General features: G+C 39.1%; 2 protein-coding genes across 6 annotated transcripts in view; one reads left to right on the top strand and one right to left on the bottom strand.

The window, feature by feature from the left end:
- The window catches only part of CEP85L (centrosomal protein 85L), a 123,541-nt gene that overhangs the window by 26,901 nt on the left and 72,897 nt on the right, over window positions 1-23,743 (bottom strand). The gene's annotated exons all lie outside the window — the stretch shown is intronic.
- PLN (phospholamban) lies at window positions 11,887-21,826 on the top strand. Of its 2 annotated transcripts, XR_014217817.1 has the most exons (3): window positions 11,887-11,901; window positions 12,133-12,290; window positions 21,099-21,826. XR_014217817.1 is itself a non-coding variant. In XM_082216201.1 (2 exons), exon 2 carries the CDS (start codon window positions 17,054-17,056, stop codon window positions 17,210-17,212), a length of 159 nt encoding a protein of 52 aa, XP_082072327.1. In that variant the 5' UTR covers window positions 12,133-12,290; window positions 16,931-17,053; the 3' UTR covers window positions 17,213-18,985. The 2 variants fall into 2 exon arrangements, 1 of the variants encoding a protein (XP_082072327.1); XM_082216201.1 differs by lacking the exons at window positions 11,887-11,901; window positions 21,099-21,826 and adding an exon at window positions 16,931-18,985.

The raw sequence follows: 23,743 nt of genomic DNA, 5'->3' as shown, positions 1-23,743 counted from the left end.
GTATTGCTTTGCTCTGATAGCAACAAGCTGTTTCCACCGAAACCACTAAAATGGAGATGGAAAGCTGTTTTAGCAGTGGTTTCAATGGAAGCTGCCTGAAGCTATTGAAGAAGTTGCCTTCTCCTGTGGTGGAGGGGAAGCGGGGGGAGGGAGTGTGCCTTGCTCCAGCAAAGGAACAACCAGGAGCTCACTTTCAGCTCCCAATTATCCTCTTGTGGCAATGTTGATACCTGCCCCACACTGGACAACACCTATAACATCAGCTATGGGGCGGGTGAGCATCTTTAGAGGAAATGGCCTGATGGTCCAAGTCTGGCCTGCAGGCAAGATGTTCCCCACCCTTGATATAAAGGCATTCCAATTATTGAAAGAACAGCTTTAAAAAAGCAAGCAATGGTCTCATATTACACCAACACAGATTTAGGTTGGCAAACAATGCAAGGTCCCTAAAAGAATGGTGAATTTAAATGAAGCCTTCCACTGCTGGGGACTGAAATAGGTGACACAAAATTATTTCAGTTTCTGATCCTATTGCCCCTTTATATTAGAGAGAGATCAATGAAATAGTGCATACTGGATGCATACACCTTTCTTTTAGGTTCCACAGATTGTGCTTCCGCTCAGTGGTGAAGCCTGTGTGCTTTTACCCCCCCCCCCGCTTTTACCCCTAAGGCCACTTCCAGACAGCAGCTCTTTCACCACCAGCATCCTAGTGAGGGCTTTGAAGCAACAGTGCTATGTTTTGTAGTATCATCATTGTGCCATCTACATGGATCTATGAGCCTACCTTTGACTTTCCGAGGGCACATGAACAGATTACATGCCTCTCACTAAAGCACTCCAGCTGATAAAAGAAGCAACCTTCTGGAAAATCACTAAGTTCCATGCTGCCCATTTTGTGTATTAGATTTTGCACTTGGGAACTGATTTCTCAATACTAAACATATGTGTATTCAATTAACAAAAACATTTTAGTTCAACATGCTGTGTTAAGGGCTTCCCATGTTCATGCAAGTTCCAAAATACAAGGAAATTACAGCTGTTGTGACCATACCCTGGAACACTACTGGAATGCTGGAAGCTACCATTCCATGTTACAAATACCCAACTAGCAGCCAATATCACTCATGCAGAATGAAAGACCAGTCTTTGCCTCTATATAATGATAGAGAATTTGACAAACACAACTGGCTATTTTAAGAGAAATGCAGAAAGCTAAATTAAACACTAGCAGAGTGTTTCCATCATGGGCTTCTAAATGACACAATTTTAGTGTAAATTTGTCCACCGATTCCACAAATTGATGGAACACTGTAAATAGCTAATAGAGGCACTTGCACCTTCATTTTTGTTCAGTGTTACATAGTTACCCATTCTGCTTCTACTTTCCAGGTTAAGCAGTTTCCCAAGAAATGCCCCCCGCCTTTCAGAAGAAGAGTCACTGTAATCCTAGCTAAACTACGAGAGGAAAATAATACTATTTTTATCTCATTTGTGATTTATCTAATTCATTTTCTTTTATGACACCTCCTGGAGCCAGCACACTTCAGTGACAGAAGTGTCTCCAGCGGGGTGACTCATACTACATACCTATGGACCAGCTAAAAAACTTTACACATAATGTTAAAACAAATGGGGGGGGGGCGACAATTCCTTTAAGCCCTGCACCAAAGTCAGTAACACATTTGCCAGAAAGCCTTCCACTTATATTCTGGCCAATATTATGGACAACACTTCTAGGTGGCACTTCAGATGACGTTCAGAGCAAGTGTGTCTGGAATTTTCCAGAGATAACAGAAGGTCTGTCCTAAGTATAGAAGCACTTGTTTAAATAAGTGTTCATATTATCTTCCCATTACATTCGAATTCTCTAGTGATCTTTACAAACTATCACCTTCTTTGAAATGTGTTTAGCATGTTACACGGCAAAACACCACGATCAAGGGATCTTAACAGTAAACAAGAATGTATACTAATACTAATATTAGTAGTGATATAATAATCATCTGGTGTTAGCGCTACTGTTAAATCAAAGATCAAGAAATGTCAACTGTTTTGGTTGACTGAAAACAAAAGAAATCTTTGGGTTGCCTGTGGCCTACATACATACAACATACAAATACACTTTAACGACAGCTCTTCTGTCAGTCTTCTATAAGAAGTACTGTGAACGTATATGCCAGTGACATTTTAATATGTACTCATGTGTAACACAATGCCAAAGTGCAATGGAGGGCTTTCCAAGTGTTGCATGCACAAATTTTTAAAAATGACCTTAATAAAGATTCAGACTCCTTCAGATTTAGAAGTTACTTGTTGGCACCTGTCTTAGGAGACATGGAAGAGTGCACCTTTCGAGGGTAAAGTCAAACCACTGGAGTTTTACAGCACTAGCTGTGGCTGTAGAGATATGGGAGAAACATGTTTTATTGCAGGTGGGGTGGATGAAGGCATCTGATTTTGCTGCAGCAGATGTACCATGGTGATTCTTCCCAGTAATCATTCCTCTGGTCACTGCTGTGGATACACAACCTGACTGTCACCAGGCACTGTGATAGTCTGCAGAGGATTCCCATAAGGCAGGGTTGATGTCAGCAGCATTCATGCCACATTTGCAGTTATCTTTGTGATGCAGACTAGGGTCTGGCAACAGGCCTAGTGCCTGAAGCCATCCCTCTGCAGAACATGTCCTTGGAGATCTTGCTAGCTTCCATTCTGTGGATATGACCAAGCCAGTGTAAATGTTGCTAAGGCATAAGGGTGAACATGCTGGGAATATGGGCTTGGGAGAAGACATCTTTGTCTGACTCTGTGCTGCCTTGAGATGCCCAACATCTTCCTAACACAGCACATATGGAAGGCATTGAGGAGTCGCTCCTAGTGGTTGTAAATTGTCCAGGATTCACTTTCATAAAGCAGAGTGCTCAACACACAAGCCTGATAGACCAGATATTGGTACTAGATGTTAGCATCACACTCTTCTATACCTTTTTGGAAAGGCAAGCCATTGCAATAGCTGCCTTGCCAATACCCTTGGGTCTAGCTTAGCATTGATGAAAAGGTTGCTGTTATTGGTGGAGTCCAGTTTGACAAAATGGTTTACCACCTCAAGTAATAATAATAATAATAATAATAATAATAATGATGATGATGATGATGATGCCTGGCGTGCTCTGGTCCATGGGGTCACGAAGAGTCGGACACGACTAAACAACAACAATTATTATTTTTTATTATTATTATTTGTACCCCACCCATCTGACTGAGTTGCCCAACCACTCTGGGTAGCATGTGGTCACCAACGCTGATGAGGCCTTCATCAGGTCTATGAAGGTGGTGCACAAGGAGTATCTCTGCTCAGCATTTCTCCTGCAGTCAGTGCAGTGAGAAAATCAGGTCAACTGTTGACCTCTGAGCTCTAAACCCACATTGTGACAATACACTCTATTAGTGAGTAGCTGTAATCTGTTGAGATTTACACAGGCAAAAGCTTTCCCCACAGTACTTAGCAGGGAGATTTCATGATAGTTGATACAATACTGGTGGTCACAATTGTTCTTGTAGAGGTTTGCAATGCTGGAGTCACACATGTCTTGTGGTGCATATCCTTGTTCCTAACAATGCAAGATGTGGCCATGGAGATGTGTCATGAGGGAGGAACTGAAGCTGGCTTTCAGCCCTTTTATTGGGATTCTGTCCTGTCCTGGGGCTTCACCACATGCCTGAGAGTTGATGGCATTCTTCAGCTCATCAATGGAAGGAGGGACATCCAGCACTTCCAAGAGAAGGGGAGAGTCTAGATGCTGTCAAATGTAGTTACTTAGAGAGCAGGATTCTATTATCTAACCAAAGTATGAAAAGGATCCCCCCGAAAACAAAAAAACCCGCACATGTCTAACATAAATGTAGCATTTTCTTGGATAGACAGGAAAACATAATGCAATCTTGATTACAGGTTAGGCATGTGGAGCACTATGACAATCAGATGAAGTGTTCCTTCAAGAACGCAGCAGGACTGGTAGGGAGCAAATGCACAAGGGGAAGGAGGACCCACCTGCTACCAATGTGACTATTACAGTCTGGAAGAGCAATCAACTTCTTAGATCCTGTAACCGTTGCAATTGCAAGAAGGCCATGGAGAAAACGGAAAAATTGTCAAGTAATTTATTGTGGGGAGTAAGTGAAAGGGCTTAATGATTTGGCTCTGTTCCAAAAAAAACTAACCTCTACCACTTGACACCATGAAGGGTGCTTGATAGGACACTTGACTTTTAAAAGTCAGCAGCTTGATAAAGGCCATCTGAGGAAAACCTGTGTCTCTACCATCTTTACAGGAATTCGAAGGCTGCCTTGCGTGAGTAGAAGTTGTGCTCATGAATGAAAATCCATGAAAATGTAACAGTTAGCATGAGAAAACATGTAACTAGTTCAAAGACCCTTAAATGGCCAAAGTGGCTGTGTCATCCATAGGTTTTTAAAAACTGGATGCCTGTAGAGTTTCTCATTTTACATGCGTGCATGTTTGTAGACATGGATGGGAACTCATTAAAGTGCACTCATTTAAATGTGTGAGAAGCAGTTATGGTCTAGATCAGAGGTGGTGAACTGTGACTTCCAGGTGTTGCTAGACTCCAACTCCACCAGCCCCAGCAGGCCTGTGTTAAGTATGATGTGATTTGTTGGAGGGCTATGGGTTGGGCATCCATGGTTTATATAGATTTTTCTTATAATCATGCATACTAAAGGCTTTTAACATGCAACAAAAATGAGGAGAAGGAAAAGAATATATTTTATTCACTCTCAGAGAACAAGATCATTAAATTGTCTACTTGTAGCCACAAAGAAGCTCAAAAGATGACATGGGAAGCAAATTAGCACACATTGCTAAACCTGTCTTACCATAGTGCCTCCCAGAATCCTGTCCGGATCCATATATAACAACTGCATCAGTTAAATCTGATGTTTCCAAAAACTGGACTTGATTCTCCAGTGTGCATTTATTTATTACTATTTATATCTGAGACATCTGGGATGTACCAACATGAAGGAATTCTGCGTAAGACACAAACACCAGAATTCCTTTGCATGGGTATTTATAGTAAATGTGGAGGAATATATTATGTACTTTACTCAACATAGTTTTCACTCAAAACAGAATTTATTGGAATATGCATCACTTATTTACTCCAAGTCATAAGAGAAGCAGGGAGGAATCTATGTTATTTTAGAGAGAAATTAGGAAGATTCTCCAAAAAACTGGGAGCCTAAAATAAACACTCACTCACAGTGCAATTCTATGCACATTAACCTGACAATTAAATCTCATTAAACACAACGGGACTTACTTCTGAGTAAACATGCAATAGGATTGCATTGTCAGATTTTTATTTTATTTAGCATTTTGCTGCTTACTGAATGGCAGAAAGGTATGTTTGATAAAAAATGCAATCTAATGCTTACTTACAGTGGTGCCCCGCAAAACGAATGCCTCGCAAGACGGAAAACCTGCTAGACGAAAGGGTTTTCCGTTTTGGAGGTGCTTCGCAAAACGAATCTCCTATGGGCTTGCTTCGCAAGACGAAAATGTCTTGCGAGTTCCTGCTGGTTTTTTTCTCCCCCCCCCCTTTTTCTAAGTCGCTAAGACGCTTATCAGCTGATCCGATCAGCAGATAAGCCGCTAAAAGCCGCTAAAAGCGCTAATAGATCTAATCCGTCAATGGGCTTGCTTCGCAAGACGAAAAAACCGCTAGACGAAGAGAATCACAGAACAGATTCTTTTCGTCTTGCGAGGCACCACTGTATATGCTAGCAAGCATTAGTATACCCATGTAAACGATCAGGATGTAATTCCCACAAAACATTGTGGGACTATTATTTGCATAATCCAGCCAAAACCAAACTCTTAAGTGAGTTATGAAATTTCATTGCTTTCAATGGAAGAAACTTAAGCACGTAGATCTTTTACTATAGTAAGTGAAGCTTATAGTTTGTGTACTTTGGCCTGGATTTTACCCAGCATTTAAAAGGAGATGGGAAAATTACTATGGGGTTTATTTAACTGTAATGAACAAGACTTTGAGCACAGAATTCCTACCACCTGCTTGGTAAACAAGCGTTTTGTGACTCTTAACAGTTTTGTGACTTCTTAACAGTTATTTTCATCTCTGTAGCTAGCATCGTAGACATACTGCTTCTCTGTGTAAAACTCTCTTGTTTGATGGTGGCCTATGAACTATTCATGGTCATTAACCAAAATAATAATAATGGATCTATCATAAGATTCCTTCAGAGCCAGTTTGGGATGCCATAGCTGTCTCAAACTAAACATACCTCACCACATGGGGCAGACCAATACAACATGATCCACAAAGCTAAACATCCTTGGAACAATCCTTTTTGTGGCATCAACAAAAGTAAGTTTGCCAAGACTAAGGTAGAATACCATACATGATTGGTGGACTTTGTTCCTCTTGGTTGCAGATACTGAACAGCCTTTTTATGAGGGCTACACATTTATTTATATGCATTAAATGAGGCACTAGAAATTAATATACAACTGTCATTAAAAAACAACAACCTGTCCAAATCCACAATAAAGTTTGACATACGCCCACATTGTGATGGCCTTGGCTGTAAGCAAAACATTCAAACTCATTCCCTAATCTCCTAAACCAAGGAAATCCTTTGTGAAGGAGGTCTTTTCTAGCAAGATTTCATGGAGATGAATGCTACCAATGGCTACTAGCGAGGATGGCCATGCTCTGCCTCCAGAGTTGGAGGAAGTAATGCTTCTCAACACTAGTTGCTGGAAATCAAAGGAGGGGAGAGTGCTCTTGTGCTCAATTCATGTTTATGGGCTTCCCCAGTTAACTGGTTGGCTACTGTGAGAACAGGATGCTGGACCAGATCAGCCTTTGGCCAGAACCAGCAGGCTCTTCTTATGTTCCAAGATTCAAACTACCAACATAGCCACAAGGTGAGAGATTGAGATCTAGACTTTGAATGAACCAAGAGGCAAATTTTGGGCACCCGTCTCTTTTACCACAGTCAAATGAAAAAACACATTTTAAGTTTTTAAAACAACCTGTCTGTTTGTGTTAATTGGCTGATAATATGAAAACACATTTGAACCAATCCATCATTATGCATGCTGTTGCTTCTCCAGGATTATTTCCACTGGGATCACATGGATTTATGCTCATTGGTAGTTTGGCTTATAGTACTCATATCATTATAGTACAGTACTCATTCACCAACACTGAACAATAAATGAGAGGGAGAGTGACTCCATGAATGTACCAAGAGGTAACTTAAGTAGAGGTAGATGGGCCTGTGTCCCTGAGGTATGCTTCTTTTCACTGGTTAGCAGTACAGACATCATCAGCCTGTGCTCATGTTGGGAGCTTCTAGCTGCTTCTTACCTCCACTCCCTCACAACATCTGTAAGGAAATGAAGTCTGTTTTCTAGTCGCTTGCCCTCCCACTCAGCAGCAGCTGAGCACTACAATACCCTCACAAGTTATTTTTGTAGTCATAGGCTTTCATTAATTTCCCTCTTTCTCCTGACCCAAGACTAGGCAAACCAGTGGAAAGAGTGAACTGTACTTTTAATGGGGAGATCCAGACCATTGCTGTTTAAACCTTGAAAGGCACTTTTCTAGATAGTTAAAGTAAATTCTACTTCATTATACTTTGTACAGAGCCAGAATGCTCTCCTTGTAAAAATGTAAACCACCGCTGAAAATCTTAACAGCTTGAGTGACAAATGTAATCTTTGGCCTCTAGTCTGTAATTGCTGCTAAAGTAGAGATAATCCAGTACCAGAATTCTTGCTTACTGGAACAGTACCTCAACTGGCATTTCAGCCTTTTATCTCTCCTTCATATGCCTTTGCCTCTGCGTTCATCCAGCACTCATAACATGTCAAAGAACACAGCTAATCTTGGTGCTTCTTGGAACAGTTTATCAGAAAAACACTCAGTACAGCTCCAAAGTTACAAGACTCTTAACACAAGAGCTGCTGCTGCTGTTTATGCCAAATAAGTAATGTTTTCTAAAGTAACATGTTACATGGTGGGGAAAATTAATATGAATTCACACTGTATGGTCCAACCTAACAACCTAGTTTTTAGCTTTGTTTCTATAAACCTTCCAAACAGGTCAAAATGCCAAAGAAATAGTTTCTTGCCCTTAACATGCCTGATTGACATGTTCATGACTATAGGTGTTAACAGTGCATGACCAAGGGGGGGGGGGGGAGTATAAACACTGACCATTAATGTTAATGACAATCCAGATATTCTCTGCTGTTGTAAAGGTTCTACTATTCCAAGAGGAAGGCCGGGGGGGGGGTAGAGATATTGATGGTGATTCTGAGGGCTTAAAATATTTTAGGGTTTTCTATATGATATTAAAACTAATTTTCATTCATAAGAACAATACAAATACTTGTTTTCGTTTTGACTTATTAAATGCAAGTACTAGTGTTTACAAATTCTTAGGACCACTTCCAGAATACATTTCAGCTCTGAAACCCTCAAGTTCATTCATGCGGACAAAAAACAGGGTACAATCAAAAGCAATTCCCAATATCATTATGGTTGAAAAAAATACTGCCATTGCAACCAGTCTTTAATGTCTATTCCCAACTCTGCAAATCTTTTTTTTGTTTCGTGCAGAGGTAAGAAATGTGGTGTCCACTACATCATCATTCAACTCCCTTGAGACCAATCCAGGGTGCAGAAGAGAAGGAACTCTCAGAACTGAATTAATAGCATTCTCATGCTCTATGTTAACATTCTAAATTTGGTCTTATTTGTTATTAGTTAAGCAAACTTTCTGGTTTTGTTCCCAGTGAATAGTTTCCTTTTTCTAAAGCAATAAATTGTTTTTAATAAGAAAAACAACTTCAAATAAGACATGGGTCCCAACAAGAGGGCAAGTCTAAAAAAAATGCCTCAAAATCAAACAAAATAAAACCATCCCTCCCAAAAAGCAAACTGGCTTTATAATTGGTTCTACAGAATATCGCAACAATATAGAGCTTTGGGTCAGATATTTAGTTTGTGTGCATACATGACATTGGCCATTTCCATGGTATGACTTGAATGTTTTCTTCATTACAGGCATGTAGGCCATGTCCTCCTTACTGTGCTGTTTATGAGATGTAATCCCACAAAAAATGCATTTATGAATATATTAAACTGTCTCATATTGGTTCAGCCCAGCCTTGTAAGTCCACAAAAGTTTACAGTACAACACAACATAACATAACACAAGCCTGCTGGGGACTGGCAGAAGAGGAATGCTTGTCCACCCACTTCCTGTGTGGAATTCCATTAGCATGCCTGCTAGCAATCCTTTCTTGCCCAAGGCTACCAGGCTAGTGATTAAATACAAGACTGGGTTCAGTCCATTGGTCCTTGTATCTCAGCACTGTCCGTAGTCTCTCAGAAAGAAGACCTTTTCAAGACACATTACTAGAGATTCTTTAACTGGAGAGGCCAGCAATTTGAACCAGGACATTCTCCATTCAAAGCTTCTGCTCTGCTTAATGATATATGACCCCTTCCACAAGCACATAGGTTTGGAGCAGCATTATGCCTCAACCATGGCTTAAAATGTTTTTGGCAGCCTGGTTAGAAAGGCAGCTCTTAGGCATGCAGTGGCAAACCAAGTGCACCATGCTAGTGCACTGTCATAGCCATGGTTGCTCATGACCTTTCAACTCATAGTCATATCTTTTTACAGTACAAATAAAGATATACTTAGAAATAAGTATATAAGATGTCAGAATTATTTCCAAGGTATACATTTTTTAAAAAGCAAATATGTTGCTAGAACAAAGTATAAAATGTTTCTCTCCTTAGATGTGACCCCCAAATATATATTTTCTTACCACATCTCTATAAACAAGCAAAGAGAAACATGCTCTGGTCGTAGGTTCCTAATCCCTCTGGAGAAAACCCAGATCATTTCCATTTAAGGCCATGTAAGCAGCAGCTGCACATTTTTGTCCCCTGAAGAAAATGAAAGTCAACTCAAAGCTTAAATACATGCTTTGCTTTTTATATGTGCCAGTATTCCAAGACATCAATTATTTTCAGGTCCCTCTCATGTAACCTAGAAATTAAATAAGGTGTATTATTTTATCTGTGCATGACTGACATATGTCCAGAAGGTGCTTCAAACTGTTTCCCCTCTCTTCAGAGGACATGTGAGCATATTCACAAAGATATGTAAAACTTACAAGTATCAAATACAGGGATGGATCACTTTTATTTGCATGGCACTTAAGAAACTGTGTCTAGATAAACTATAAAATTAGATAAGCTGGTGACAAAGCTTCTGACAAAGATTGGATATGCAGATGTGCTGTCAAGGAATGTTCACAAACATTCCAATTCTATAGGAAACAAAACATTTTTTTTCAAGCCCAGGAAGCAGAGGACAAAGAAGCCACAGGAAACAGTAAGGAAGGAGGGCAAGTTAGCTCATAATCAAAGAAGCAGGGCAACAGTAGGTGATAAAACAAGGGTCTGAGGAAAGGGGACATCTAAGAGACTGAGAAAGGAGGAACATGAAAAGGGCTGTGAAAGGATATGAAAGCTAGGAGCTAAATGGCACATTAAACCTAGGTTATGGGTGCAACAAAGGAATGTCTAGGCACGCTTTTTAAATAACAAGAATACAAAGCTGAAAATGAATGAACTACAGCTAAAATATTATGTTCATTTTTTACATGGTCTAGTCCTTCCTCTGCCCACCCCCCTAATATTCTTAGGGTCTCTTCTCCAGTCTTCAGAGAGTAGCTGGAAGTAGGGGGGCAGAAAAAGGGTCCTCCTTTCCTTCTACTCTGCAGTTTTAATCTGAAATCTTAGGCGCAGTACTGCACCCAGAAGTCAGAAACTGATTGCACTAATGAAATTCCCTCTCGCAAAGTGCGACTAGAACAATGGGGGTTTCGAATACTGCTGGTATTTGAGAAGGGATTTCCTAGGTTCACAATATTCTTTTCTGCACTGAAATGATTTTTTAAATACAATTTCTTCTAGTAATTGTGGAAGAATGGTCCATAAATATTAGAACTGTCATAATACAACAGTCATAAAGCATGTTTTCGAAACTCATTTCTACGCTATAAACGACATGTTTAATCATCAAAATTTCACATTTAATAAGTGTGTTAAATGAAACTCAAGATGCAACTTTCAATAGCCTGTATTCTATCCATATGTAAGTGATCCAATTTGTAATCACATGTGGTAAAACAAGATGGTACCTTCTTTCCAACTGACAAAAGTTCTTTTTTTAACTAAAAATGTATTTTTCTTGAAAGCCTCTAAGATCTATCACCCCAACAATAATGAAGCTCTACAGTGCTGATAAAAGGAGTGCTACTTGCATCACTCCTAAAATTGCTAATTTGATACAGTACAAACATCAGAGGGGGGGAGTCACTTGCATTAGGAAGTGATTTCATATTTTGTTATGACAAAAATATGGAAACTATTTGCCAACAGTGTGATAAATTTACCATAACATTGTGAAGTTTCTTGAGCTCTTTCAAAGTCACGTGCAGAACCAATAGGCTACCATATTTACTTTCCGGCACAATCCGAAGACCTACTCCAGGAACACCACAAGAGATAATTTTGAATCCTTCCGTTCCCCGAACAGCAGAGGCTACTTAATACTGCAAACTGTTTTGAAACTCATAATTCCAAAGGCAGTGTGTGGCATGAGAGAGATAGGTTTAGATCAAATCCACAGTAAGCATTACTAGAGTCCTGATCACTGGAAAAAGTGGTCCTTAATATTCATTAGCACGTGCAAAATATAAATCATGTGTTTCAGTTTTTCGTTTTTGTACACAGCTTTACAAGAAAGTTACCGAAAACAGTAAGTCCAGTTGGGAAACAGTGAGAGATTTTGTCATTCGAAAGTGATGTGTACTAACTGTACACTTGTTATTGACTGAATTCACATGTCAATAACATTTGTAGACATATAGAGTCCTTTCTAACTCACTCCTCTTCCCTATAGCTCAAGAACAAAATATCACTGCTTTAAATGATGTAAGCTGTGCAACGTCCCTGTTCTTATAAAGCCTCTTCTATAACCAATCACTAGAGTTAAATTCCTGGATGACATCATGAGCCCTGCCTATGAAACTTTTGTTATTTTTTCCCTCCACCAACTTCAGTTGTTCCCACAAACTTGGTGACGGAGAAGCCTCGTAGTTTCCCAGAGCATACCATCACATATTTCAGAAATCACTGGCTATTGAGGTAAGGGAATATGTTTTTTTTTAAAAAAAAATAAAAATGTATAAGGGATTGTGGGTTTCTAAATTAGCTATCCTACTTGAAGAGAGAGGTCTGCAGCCTTTGTTGAGAAACATTAGCTTGATGCAGAACGCCAACACTGCTTACCTTCTGCATCTTTTTAGGGTTGTTTGATAATAAATGCAGGTACAGCAAAAGCATTTGTACATAGAGGGGGCAGGGCGTATGATTTGGGAAGAAACATTGTAAAAGAATTCAGACAGAATCAAGCTATATTTCAGTGTTTTGTGGACAGCAAAGGATCCTGCTGTCACAGTGTCAGAAATTTTGTTATTCCCCCTCCCTTCTAGACTCTCAATTTTCTATTGAAAATGTTACTATATTCTTATTATTATTTTTGTAAAAGTATCTTATTTTTGTAGTGTTTACATTGCAGATTAGGAGTTAAGCAGTTTTGGTACGAACAGGTATACTTGTACATGTATTTTTTTACTACAGCCAAGCAAGCCACATCTAATACTAATATTCCCTGCAACCAGAGTATTTATTTAAGAAAGCCCAAGGGTTTCTGCATAGCCAGTGAGAATTACATGACACCCCATGCCATATCACAAACTGATTTTTAAAGTCCTTGGTGTTTTAAAATGGTTTGTAATGTGGCATGGAGAGGTGTTGCTATTTAAAAAACTCACCAAAAGCCCAGTGACATGTTGGGCACAGATTTAGTAGCCTGATTTCTTGGATCCTAGCCAGTGGCTATTATCCTACACAGTTAAGGTCACTTAAAAACACTGGGCTTTAAGAAGCCTAATCTTGCTGCATTGTTGTAGCCACTGTCATTAACTAGGTGTTTATTTCAAGCAGCCTACCTACAGTGTTAATTTACAAGTGACATGTAATGTTTTCAACCACTGAAGTGTTTTATTAAAGACACTCAGAATAGGCCCACTGAAATCAATGGTCTTAAGTTAGTCACCTCTGTCCATTTCAGTGAGTCTACTCCAAGTATGACTTCGTTGGATCCAACCCACTGCCATGCTAAGAACAGACACACTGAATTCAATGGGGCTTAAGTTAGTCGTCATTTCAATGGGTCAGCTCTCAGTAAGACTAAATCTGGATCCAACTCACAATTGTAATCATGAGCACATATACCAAAAACAGAAAAAGAACCAAATAAAATCATTTTACCGTTAGAGAGAGGAGAGAACTATTTATAGAGCTGAAGGAAAGATTTACTGTATCATTTTTTCTCTCCATCCACTAATCAGTTTTAATTCAAAATGCAGTCCCATGAACGTTTACTTGGAAATATGTTCTGCTGTGTTTCCCATGTAAAGGTGCCAGCAAAAATTAAAGGTGTTGTTATTGATCAATAAAGGCTTAAACTTGTTGCTAGAGGGAAGTTGTATTTTCACTAGAAAGCTGTTACTATTTGATTAAGTTTTGCATACTCAGAATTCCTTTTTAACATTGTAACAGAAATATATATTAGTGAAAACACTTATACACCAATAGAAACAGAACTCCCCATTTTCAAAGTACCTGATTTTGTAGTTTTTTAATACTACCTAATTTCTATTATAGACATTTTTCAAAGCAATCAGATGCATTTTTATTTTTGTCCACAAGAGGCCTTTACATACACACACACACACACACACACACACACCAACACAGAATAACAGCCAATTCTGTTACATTATCACAGACACAAACACTAGCTTTCGGAAGACTCTCAGAGCAATTCTACATACAGCATGTTAGGATAACTTCCTTCACTGACTTAAATAGCAAAACGATCCATTTCACTGTATGTTCTCAAGTGGGGAAAGGGGCATAATAAAACTAAGAAAAAGTTTTATTTTTATTGTTATTTTTAAAAGGGGGGGGTGTTTGCTTTGTGATTTTTCATTTATTTATTTTTTTAAAAAAGGAACTTATACTGGAAGGAGGAAAATCTCAAAACACGCTTTAGACACCCCGAAAGTTCTTTTCTGCTTCATTTTCCTTGCAGGCTAGCTAAACATTTATTTATTTATTACTTTTAATATGTCAGGAGAGATCAGTTCACTCTTAGGCTTTTCTCTTTGAAACAGCTTTTGTCACTCTTATGAAAGTGAGCCTTTTCTCTGTGACTGAAAATATGAACTTTCCCCTAAACTTTTTTCTTAACATTCTATAATCCCATTTCTGTTTCTCTTATTGACTCATCTCACCTTTTCCCTAGAATCTTGAACCAATTCTATTATTATTTATTATACTTTATTCAGTTTCTATACTGGCCTGCATGTAAACCTGGTGGTTTACAATATAAAAACACAAAAATGCATACCATAGTAACAAACAAAAATAATAACCCCCAAACAGTTTAAAAGGCCACAGATTGCTTAATTAGCCAATATATATGTGCTCATTGCTTCTTTCACGTAGCTTCTTGGGCACCACTATTCCTCCTTTTTCCATACTGTTGTTTCCTGCCCTTTCTCGCCAACGCCCAGTCTCCCCCCCCCAAAAAAAATACATATATACCACCTCTATTTATCTTTCTTTTCTTGTTATACCTGATGGCTGACACTGCTCATGATAAGATTATATGATGCAAATCTGCCCCTAGCCTCTTAAACGAATCCCAAGACTGATTTAAGTGGGATAAAGTAAATCTCTTCACTTGCACAGAAATAACTGATTAACTGCTGCCACTAACAGTATCAAAACAATTTTGGGAGAGGGACAATAGAACTGACTCCCAGCAGAACAGACTTATTCCTCAAAAATGTTGTGATATTAATGGTCTCACCCTCATTTATAAGCTGTCTCTCCTGAATGAACTTTCAAGAAGGGGAAATCAGCAGTAAACTGATGACCTCTAGTGGAATAATGAAGCAGCACTCGCCATTTTCTTTTTAAAAAATTTTTAGAAAACAATGAAAGAACAACTGCTACTGCTCCTCTTCCTCTTTTCTATCTAGTGGACACTCATCTGTAATCAAAGAACCCATTTTTATTCTGAATCCTCCACTTTTTGTGTACTAACTACTTGATGTCTGAATTGACATCAGCAAAACTTTAAGTTAAATGGAATTGAGGGATTCAATTTTAAGAACTCTCAGTTTTCCGAACAAGACAGGAGAAAATAGACCAGACTACCCCAATGAACAAAGTGGGATTTAAATGAACATAGGCTTGGGATGTGATTCTTGTTTCCTTCAAATGTCTTTTAAGGTCTAGTACAGAGATACAAAACAAAAACAAAAACAATAAACGGAACACTGATATCCTTCCAATGTCTTCTCCAATTTCAGAGCAATAATGACAGGCAACAGTATTCATCTAGCTATATGTATTGCAGTGAAATGAGATCACAGCTGTTTGCTTATATGTTATGATTAATCATCAAGTCTTAACTCTTTGAAAAGCCTCATGTTGACAAATGCAAGTTCTTAACTACAGAAAAAGCCACAGCCTAGCTTGCCAAAAATACTGTTCTATCAAGAAGTATGTTGCTGACCTTCCCAGAGAGCGTAGTTTTTCCATCAAATAATTTCATCTTAAAATATTACATGCAGGAAGAGGGCATCTGTGCTTTTTATTCAGTAACAACCGACTGATAACTATTTCCATCAGCTAGCTATGTGACATGTCTGTGAAGTGTCACGCCATATTTAACAAAGGTGTTTAATACAAATCTGTTAGTATTTAATTCACTACGGCTTGCTTAGAGTAGAATAAACACTTTAGCATAACTGAGTCCATATTTGGCTAGAAGAAGGAACACTTTTTTACAAGGTCCCTTGTCTTGTGCCTGCCTGCCCCCCCCTCTGTGTGTGTGTGTGTGTGTTTTTTAGAGTATCTACCCTTGTCAAATGTAAACCGGAAAAACAAAAAGAAAAGAAAAAAAGAACTGAACATGGTGTCAGCCAAATATTTTAATGGCTAATGGTCTATTGCCCTTCATTTATACAGAATCAAACAGAGCTAAAAAGTAATGGAAAGTCAAGCCGAGTTGTAGAGTGTATTTATATAAAACATTCCTTTGCAAATGTGATCTAAGCTGAACAGAGCCCACCAACTATGCATTTTGGACTGCCAAGAGCTTGACAGCTTCACTGTTTTTGCAGTCTTGGGCAGGCATTAAAAACAGAAGGCTTAACAAGCCCTTTGTGAACCACCATACATGGCCGGTGGGCTACATTCAGCTTAATGGGTCACAAGTCACACCTGGTACTGCAAATGAACCACATCTCTCAGGATTGCTTTACAAGACATGGACGTGTTTGCAGCATGTCCACTGTTACTCTCTATGATGAATTGTAAACATGTGTACCCAGGAGGTGTATTCCAGCCACATATTAAACACATGACTCTCTCCTTCAAATGTGTTATCGTAAACCTGCTGCAAACAGCTCTTTTCCATATCATACGCAGTGGTCTTGAGAACAAGTTTAGTGTGTGTGGTATTATTGAAAGGCAGGTCTGGTCTTATTGTTAAGATTTGTTTTTTATGTATAAGTGTCTCACACAGTAAAGAAATCTCACATGCTTGTTTCAAACATTTGGTTTTCTTGGAAATAATCTGCACTTGCCCTGGTCAATGCACTGTTTGTTGTATTTCTAACACTTCACTTTCCTGCTTTCCCCAGCTCCACAAAGACTCTTAAAACAAAGCAAACAAGAAGATATTGAGCACTTTGCACTGCCCTTGAAAACCACTGCTTCTTAAAAATCTGCACCCACTTCCTTAAAATTTGCGCTTTCCTGCTGCCATGGAGAAGGTCCAGTACATAACCCGGTCTGCCATGAGGAGAGCCTCAACTATTGAGGTGAACCCACAAACACGCCAAAGGCTTCAAGAGCTCTTTGTGAATTTTTGTCTTATCTTAATATGCCTCTTGCTTATCTGCATCATTGTGATGCTTCTTTGAAGTCTGGCTTCTTTGATTGATCTTCACTGCGCTGTGCAAATGGGGAAAGCAGCCAGAGAGAGAAAAGAACCAAAGAGGAAATTTCCAGCACAAGGAAATCCTTGCAAGAAAGTCCAGCATTCGGACTAAACGATTTCTAACCGGCTGCACTATTCACATATTAGCCACTGCAACCACGTTAAAGGCTCCTGTACTGAACAGTGATTTGAAACGTATTGTTAAGTGTATGTTACAGACTTGTTTTACTGAATCGATGTGTTAGTAAAAAAAGCTATAAAATGTCCAATAGCAAGTTTTACATATGATCATCAATAAGTTTTAACTATGGCTCTGAAATGGGTTCACATTTGAATGGGTAGGTAGAGATGGAGGCTAAATGAACTGTTAACAGGTACACTTAGATCATTATATAGTTTAGAAAATATTCTGCACAGCCGACTTTCAAATCTAGAGTACTTTGATTGTTTACTCAAACTATTATTAAGCTTGCTTTAGCATATTTATGACTGAAACCTTGAAATTAATGTTAAACCATTACATGGTCACAGACTTTCCGGTCTGAAAAATAAACGTATTCAATCAACCCATAGTTAAATGAAGTTAATTTTCCACCTGACATACATATTGCACATTTCAGCAATGGCATTTGTCTAGAACAGCCTGAAAGAAGCACTGAGACCCAAACTGTGGCCAGATGTAAATAAACCTTCAGGCATTAGATATATTTGCAAATACTGCATATCCTCGCTTGTGTGTTCAAGTAAGGTAATCTGAAAGTGGTGGAAGACACTGGATGTAGATAGAGTATGACAAGTAAGAGTTTTGTGCACAAAAACCCAAGTAATGAAGTAAAACTGATATCAATACTTTTCTCAAACGTAAAAGTTGGGATTCAATGCAGCGCTAAGGAGATTGTTCCATCAGTGCAAGCATTTCCTCTTGCCTGACAGAATGATCTCCCTTCCCCTTCTCTGCACACTGTTCTGAGGATTCTCCAGAGCAGATTATGGGGAGGCACAGGGGGTGTAGTGGGGATGGGGGTGGGGAGCCCTGTTGTGCTAGCACTGGTTTCCTCTAGCATGCCAGATCAGTTGAATCTAGCACTAAGTATGGGGAAAGTGCGAGGTCAATGCTTTGTATTTTGGCAATGCTCAGTAATACTTAAAACAGAATAAATGCTTCCATACAGTAAAAAAAAAAAAAAAAGGATTGATATAAGCAGTTTGTCGTTTGGTTGTGGGTTTGTTTGTTTTTAATTTCACTCCTTAAAATGGCATTCAGAGATCTGAATATTTGCTTCAATGTACAAAAAAGCCAAAACATCTTACTATGGATGTCTATATATTATATATTGGGGGGGGGGAGGTATAGAGTCGAGTTTACTCATGGATTGGGCATATATGCTTTCAATTTCTTACCTTGGTTAATAATTGTGAACGGAAGAACTAGAGGATTTAATACTCCCCAGGAACCTTCACCATGGTCAAAGCTTTTCTAGGCACTGACCCCACCAATGGTTAAAAATGAGTTCATAATGTTTTGAAACCAAACTTATCATTTCTATGAAGTGTACATGTGATCATTTTAGCTGAACTGGTAAGAAGCAACCATGTCTAATGACTCATTAAATTATTATAATTGTTTCATACATTGAGAATGTACTCTTCGAATTATGTTACACATGAACTGATCTTCCCGTGTTGAGAAAAACACACACATTAGGTTTGGTTCCTTCTTAAGATAAAAAATAAAGGTTAATGGATTGGCAAGACATTTTTGGCTTATTTCTGTTTATTTCAATTTAAAACTGGTAAATAAATTTGATCAACTTGAATAAATTTAACAAAGTGAGGCCCACCTGCACTATACATTTAAAACAGTATCACGCCACTTTAAACAGTCATAGCTTTCCCCCAAAGGGGACTATAATTGCTGAGAAATCCATATAACCAAAAATTTTGGCTGGCCTTGGCAGCTGTCAAAATGTATGGCTGGGCCCTTGCCCCTCCCATTCAGAGCAATTCTATGAATGCTACCTCAGAAAAAAGGCCCATCGTGTTCAGGTGAAGCCACGTGGGATTATAGCATTAATTCCTGATCTACCACTGAGCCTCTCCAGGAAGTTGGGAACTGCTGTGTTCTCCAATTCCAAACTTTTGTCACTGTGGAAAGTAGCAAAAGTCTAGCCCCAATTTTGCCCCCTTGCAGCCAGGGAGAAAGGTTGGGATCATTTTGACAGAGAGCAGGAAAGGTGTTCCTTGAACTACAGCTATCTGCTGCAAAAATAGCTCTCTCAATCTTTTCCAGAGCTAGAGCCTTGTATGGCCGCCGCCACCACCAAGACTGTCTCCAGTCTTTCCTGCTGGAGCCAAGAGAGACTAAGACTCCAAGTGGCTCAATCACTATGCATTCATATGACCCACCTCAACTTCTGGAGTAGGCGATGGAGACAGTCAGATCAGTGCAGATGTGAAGATGACCCAAGCCTCCTCAAAGCTCCAACTTAAGAGATGGTGGCAGAGTATCCAGTCATCCTTTCCCAAGTTTAATTACACACTTGCCAATGACCCACTCATCAAGGTGGAAAGCTGTATATAACATACCATGTTTTTCCATGTATGAGACGCCCCCTTATTTTTTGACCCCAAAATTATGAAAATGAAACCATAAAATAGAAGTGAAAATCTGGATGATTGGCGGTGGCAAGTTGTTGATCTTTTTTGAGGCGATCAGCCTCAAAGTTTCCAGCATGGAGGTGCGTGCAGTGCACTGTGGTGCAGAAGCAAAGGCAGTGACTGGGGCACCACACGCTCCCCCCCCCCATCGGTGGCAGCTGCTGCTGCGGGGAAGCAGGCTCCCAAGCAGGATGCCAAGAAAGAGCCGGGGGAAGGCAGCGGCCGCTCTGCGCCAGGCCACACCATCAACTTTTGATGGTACTTTCTGTGCCTACCATGGTGACTACGGGTAATGGGGAATCAGGGTTCGATTCCAGAGAGGGAGCCTGAGAAATGGCTACCACATCCAAGGAAGGCAGCAGGCACGCGAATTACCCACTCCCGACGTTGGTGACTCTAGATAACCTCGGGCCATGCCATCAAGCAAACTGAGCTGAGGAAGATGGTGAGTGGGTTGGGGGCAGGGTGGGAGTTTGAGAGGGAAAGAGGGGGGAAAGGAAAGCAGGGCAAGGAGAGGTAGCTGAGGCAGCTCTCAGCGGTGGCAGTGGCAGCTGCTCTCGATCCGGTGGTTGAGCCAACAGGGGCCTCAGGAAGCAAGCCAGTCACCAGGATGCAGCCTGGAGGGGGAGAAGGGGGGAATGGCAACAGGAGGGCCCACCTCAGCCAAAATCCTGGGCATATGCTTAAATATTTTTAAAATTCCCCCATATGCCCATGTTCCATGTACAAGATGACCCCCAATTTTTTACTATTTTTTTTAGCAAAAAACCTTGTCTTATACATGGGAAAATATGGTAACTAAGATGTATTACAAACAATAGACACACCCACAGTGCATGGTATAAGGACTTTCTGCAGATAAGGATTCATTGATTTATTAATATTAAATTCTAAATGTGATTTGTGAATAGATGATTTAAGAATGAGAACAGAGCCAGATGATTAGCAACTTGGAGGGCAGGGTTGTGCTATGTGACTAGTTATAAAGGTAAACGTGCGTTTTATTGTAAAACGCCATCTGCTGTTTGGAAAAAATACTTTTCTACTTGGCACAATAAGACAGACAACTCCCTTAGTCAGGTCATCTTGTGCAAACCATGCCACTTATTAAAAAGTTCTCTGCATCTTCTTTCAAGGGTGTTTTGGAGGGCAGATGGTGTTTATGTGGGACTGGTTTCTATAGTTGTTGCTCATCAGCCATTTTCTCTTAGGTGCTGGACAGCAAAAGCTCAGAAAAAGCCAAGAACTGAAGATGTGATATACATCTGACAACCTTCATTCACTGGCACTGAAACTGAACAAACTCAAAACTGTGATCACAAATTCTGTTGCACACATAAAAAGTGCAAGAGATGCCTACAATGGATCTTGCAGCAAACAGAGGCCTCAACCTCCTACTGAATTTTCTACTTATTTTCCTGGTTCTTGTTCTCATGTACATCCTTGTTAAGCTCATGTGAATTTTTCATTTTGTTTGAACGTTTACTATTAATCACTATGGTTACTTGAAGCTTCAAACTTTGTGAACAGAAACACTGAAACAAACAAAACCAAGAAAAATCCACAACCTAAAAAACTGAAGATTGGGGGAGCGTTGATTTTATCAGACAAATTAAGAACATGGATTTGCTGGTGTGTATTATTTTTGCACCAGAACAGAGCAAGACTGTACTTCACAAAAACTACCCCCTTACAGTATAGAATAACTGCAACATGATCACCAGCAGAAATCATCAATACTATATATTTATGTATCTACCGAAGAATGGTTAGACTGTGGACTTCTGAGATTACAGACTCTACAAGTAGGACAAAGGAAAAAACTTAGCCCAAAAGGTGCATTGCAACAACCTGAAATACTGAAAAGAAAAAATAATAATGACATGCATCTAATTGTTTAAAGGAAGAAAATAATGAAAGCACATTTATTTGAAGCAAACATGGAAGTTCCTGTGACTTTTATTTGGGGATGAGGGCAAACAATAATTAGAGTAGGTAAGGTGGCGGGGATAGGAATACAGCCGAATTGTTTGCATGCTTATTCAGAAGTATTTCAGTGTTTGATGGGCCTTACTCTACCCAAACTTACTAAGGAATAAGACCCATGAAATGCAGTCGCACTTACTTACTAGTGAACATGAATAGATGTACACTGTTAATTATTCTGAACACTGAAAATGGGCCAATGTATTATTCCATTATAATGTGTTAGTCACAACATTTTTAGCAGACCAATACGCTCCCATTTAGTCTCTAGCTAGCTCCACTGGTCTTTCAAGCCACAGAATTTCTAAAGGACACACTATAGCAGTGGATTGATATGGCTAGAGTTCCAGAGGGATAGCCATGTCAATCTGTGGCAACAAAAAACAAAGAGTCTTTAAGATGACACATGACTTTTAGATGCGTCTATGATTCTTTTACTTGTGATGCTCATTGTTGTGAATATACAGTAATGTGGAATCAAATTTTTAAAGAGACCTTTATGAAATTCAGAATGCATACGTTTCTTCTACACTAGCTTTGCCTACAGATCTGTTTCACAGAATGAACGTCTCAGTGAATTTACTATAAGAACTTTATATGTCTTTGGGCATATATGTGATATATGAGATATGTCTTTTTGAGATATGTCTGCCTGTCTGCATGCCCATCAAAGGGAAACAGTCACCTTCAGAAGCAGAATGGCTGGCAAGAACTACTACATTAAATGGAATAGCCAATGGAAACTCAGCAATTGCAGATTACAGTATTCAAATGTCTGTGATACCACATATATAGTGGAAAACAACTACAGACTTCTGTATACATTTCAGAAATCAGACATTGGCAATCACAACAAAAGAGATTGAACCGTCTGTTGCAATACCATTTTATTTAGATTCTCATAAGTTTTCAAACATGGGAATATTTCCAACAGAAAGACCATTCAATCCTGCAACAGTAGAATAGAAATTCTGCATATATACACTGAAAGCCCTAACGCTCTCCTGCCCTTAACCTTGAAAGCATTTTATTTATGTGTTTAATTCTTTTTTTAAAAAAACATAATGAACTTCTATTGTTACCTTCCTGAGAATTCAATTTACCCTCAGCATTCTTAGAATTCTACCACTTTGGTTCCCAAGATCTGGTTTGAAATATAACTCTTACGTACAAAGGCACAAGCCAAAATATTTAACTGCTCAATTTTATGTCTCTCTTTTGCTTTATCAGTCAGTTATTAAAGTTTATATGCAGTCTGGACAGGTCTTTCCAACTTTCTGCATACTGTTGAGGTCCTCTGAGATTGATAAAAATTCCATATTTAGTGGGAAAGCTACACTCACATATGTAATATATACAACAGATATCAGAATGTACTGACAGTATTGTATCTTACCAGTGTTAAGAATTTCACTAATTTAAATATACAGATATATGTATCAAAAGTTTAATTTTGTTAAAGAATGAAAAAAGATTGTACTTTGTTGTTTTTGTTTCCTTTGTACCTAATTGAGACATACCCAATAAATCTCCAAGTGTAGCCTTGGGGCTAAGAGTTTAAGTCAAAAAGTCTGTGGTTCAAATGCCACCTCAATCATAAATGCAGTAGGTAGCCTTAGCAAGTTATCGTTCTCTCATCCTCAACAGTCCATTTGCAATTATATGAAGAAGTAGTATGGACTACTTTACAGTCATTCTAGGAATTGGGAATATAACATTAAGTTAAGTGCTCTGAACTGCTACATAAGTGCGTATCTGAACTGCTACATAAACCATTCCCAACTCTGTTCTATAGTGAACAGAACCACTTCCACAGCCCTTTATTTACCACATTACAGGGTTGAAATGATGCCAATGTTTTCTTTTCCCA

This window comes from Podarcis vaucheri (genome assembly GCF_965113315.1).
Source record: "Podarcis vaucheri genome assembly, chromosome: 3".
Taxonomy (NCBI): domain Eukaryota; kingdom Metazoa; phylum Chordata; class Lepidosauria; order Squamata; family Lacertidae; genus Podarcis; species Podarcis vaucheri.
The sequence above is the reverse complement of the archived record's forward strand: the minus strand, read 5'-3'. Positions and strand labels throughout refer to the sequence as shown.